Here is a 2,936-nt window from a genome sequence, read left to right as displayed (position 1 = left end):
TATGTACATACATATATATTGAAATAAATATATAAATAGTAAAGAAGATTGAAAACATTAAAAAATCCTGAGCAATTGCTTGGAAACAGCTCATTTAAGTCCAGGTTAAAGACTGCTGACAAAGGAACTCCTCTGGCGCATTTTTTTGCCTTCATTGATAAGCACCTGAGAATCTCTCCTTTCTGAGGTTTGTACAAATCCAGTGATCGAGTGATCAAGTGATGACTACTCAGGCACCTACTCTGGAAGCGTGATGGACTGCATGCTTCCCACTGCTCTTGAACCTGATGCCTTCTGTGTCTGAATACTATGTCTGAATACTAACCCTTTTCTTTTGTTACATCTGTCCTTGCAGGCATATATGCTGAAGTCCTTTGAAATGAATGGTCTGCCCAAGGCAGTGCCTTTAAGTTTGCCTTGCCAAGACTTCAGAAAAGATGTGTCAGACTACTGGGAAAAGCCCAAGGTATCCCAGCGGATAAAGAAAGTGGATTTCTCAAATGTTGTCTTGACTGCTCCTTGCAAACCTCTGGAACCTTATTTGGAAATGAATGGAAAAGAGGAGGAAGAAGAAGACGAGGAAGAAGATGAGGAGGAGGAAGATGAGGAGGAGGAGGATGTGGAGGAGGAAGGCGATGAGATTGACATGCACAGTGGTTCCAGCAGTGACCTGAGTCAAAAAAGCACAGAGCGCAGCCAGGAGTGCGCACCATCCACTCTCCTGGCTGATGACCAGAAGGGATCCAAGGGTCGAGCGTCTACTGCTGATGGGGACCTGGAGCTGGAGGAAGGCTCAAAAACACTAGTGCTCTTTTCACCAGGTGATCTGAAAAAGTCTCCAATGACCACAGACTTGGCTCCAGAAGTTGATCTGGGCACTCTTGCTGCACTGACACCTCAGAGCGAGCGGCCACAGCCCATGGGTAGCCAACTGGATGTATCTGAGCCAGGGACCCTGTCCTCAGTCCTTAAATCTGAACCAAAGCCTCCCATGGCAGTGGCTACAGCTTCCTCCCCCTTTACCAAAGTTGAGCGCACATTTGTTCATATTGCTGAAAAGACCCACTTAAATGTCATGTCTTCCAGCGGCCAGCTGATGAGGCATGAGGAATACTGCCCTCCGGGCCACTTCGAGGAGGTCATTATCGAAGAAGAGCTGGAGGACAACCTGGCCTTGGTAGAGAATGGAAGCATACATTCGGGGCTAGAAGGGGCAGAGACAGAGAGCTGCGTGCTTTCGGCTAATCACATCGAAACCACCTCAGAGACAGTAGGGGAGCAGCTGCCCCTTCCCAATGGCGTAGCAAAGCCCCCCGAGGACAAGCCAGAGCAGTCCGAGAAAGTGGCACTCTCACTGGACTTGGAAGAGCCTGGCAAGATGGTTACAAGGGAGCCTGAGCTTGAAAAGTCAGCAGCAGCAGCAGAACGCCTCAAACGAGCAGAGACCCTCCTCGACACACTGCAGCAGGGCCCCAGGAGACCTCTGGGCTCCCGGTATAGAAGTAGGATACCCATTTTGTTCTCCGAGGAGGACACTGGCTCAGACCTTTCTACTTCACTCTCGGCCAAAGAAAGGCTTTACAAGAGGGCAAAGCACCCTGACTTGGCTCGCCTGGTGATGGAGAAGAGGCAAAACCGTCTCCTTCGGCTGGCTTCAGGGGCCTCCTCTTCAGCATCCTCCAGCGAAGAGAGGCGGCGGGCCTCAGAAACTCTGTCGGCCACTGGTTCTGAGGAGGACACCCACGACTCCGATGACTCCATCCCAAGGAAGGCAGGGAGGGAGAAGGCTGCCCTCCTGGGGAAAGAAGAGAGACCCGTAAGCACAAAGAGCAGAATTCCTCGGCCCATTACGCCGGTGAAAACACTGCTAGAGACAGCAAAGTCTGAGAGCTCCATGGCCGTGGCGATGGCAGTGCTAGGTAGCTCCCCCCAGGATGTGGCTGTTGCCTACAGGTAAGACCAAAATGGTGAGATATACAAAACGTTGGACTTGTTAAGGAGGTGCTGCCGGGGATTTGCTCATCTCCCACTGCTTTACCCTTAACTTGGCTTGAACATGTGGTCCATCCCTGTTTCATATGGTCATTTCAGCTCACCGCTGTGTGGAATTCCCACCTCTTTGTCTTCTGTGGCTCAGTCTGGCCAAAGTCTTGGCTCAGTTTAGCAAGTATGGCCCCTCTTCACTTACCTTGGCTTTGAGACCTTCTTCACTTCCACAAGCTCTTTCTGATCCTGCTAATAGCAGATCTTTCCAGTGTTGAGCTCTCAGTTTTGCTCTCAGGCACGGCCATGACAGGCCTGGCTATTGCGGTTTGAGCTGCAAGGGCTGCAAGGCTGCCAGTTAGGATTGCTTCAGAAGATGGCCAGCACGCAAAGACCTGGAGAGGGGGAAGTGCACAGGCATGGGCTTTGGCAGTGACCTGAAACAGCATGCACCAACTCCACATGATCTGAATTCCCTGCAAACCCCTGTGCCTTGATTTTTTTGGAGGTACCTGGCTCTCTGTCAAGTAAGCACAAAGTTGTAAGTGGAGGTGGACCTTCTGAATGCACCAGTATTTGTTTTTCTGCCTGGTCTTAGGGCTGTCCAGCCCAGGAGCAGAGCTGCTGTTATGGCTCTGCCACAGGTACAGCAAATTCTGCTCTTTCAGAGATGTGAGCTAAAAAGGGGCATCCCTGTGGGTTGGTTTATCTTCCAGCACAGTTATGTGAAAGATGTTGCTGCATCCATGTTAAGAAGAGTTCCAGATATGTGCTATTGGCCAAACCATGCCTATGAGTTGTCCCAGAGGGTGCTGGAGGATCAGGGCAAACACTTACTAGTTAACAGCATCAGAAGTTACGGGATGGTGTTGAAGCCAGTGCCCTATCTTGTTCACAGTATAGCTCCTGTCATCGTGGTGCTCTATAGATTGGGGACTGACCTGCTGGAGAGC

At 50.6% G+C, this 2,936-nt stretch overlaps 1 protein-coding gene across 1 annotated transcript; it reads left to right on the top strand.

The window, feature by feature from the left end:
* Positions 1-355: 355 nt before the first annotated feature.
* Positions 356-1,953, top strand: LOC104273276 (tau-tubulin kinase 1-like; the record flags this gene model as incomplete). Its single annotated transcript, XM_009868550.1, has 1 exon — positions 356-1,953. A coding segment is annotated over one exon (1,598 nt), but the record flags the coding sequence as incomplete, so codon positions are not given.
* Between the last annotated feature and the right edge of the window lie 983 nt (positions 1,954-2,936).

The sequence above is a fragment of the Apaloderma vittatum genome, unplaced genomic scaffold (genome assembly GCF_000703405.1).
Source record: "Apaloderma vittatum isolate BGI_N311 unplaced genomic scaffold, ASM70340v1 scaffold45490, whole genome shotgun sequence".
NCBI lineage: Eukaryota > Metazoa > Chordata > Aves > Trogoniformes > Trogonidae > Apaloderma > Apaloderma vittatum.
Note: the sequence above shows the minus strand (reverse complement) of the source record. Positions and strands in the feature narration are given on the sequence as shown.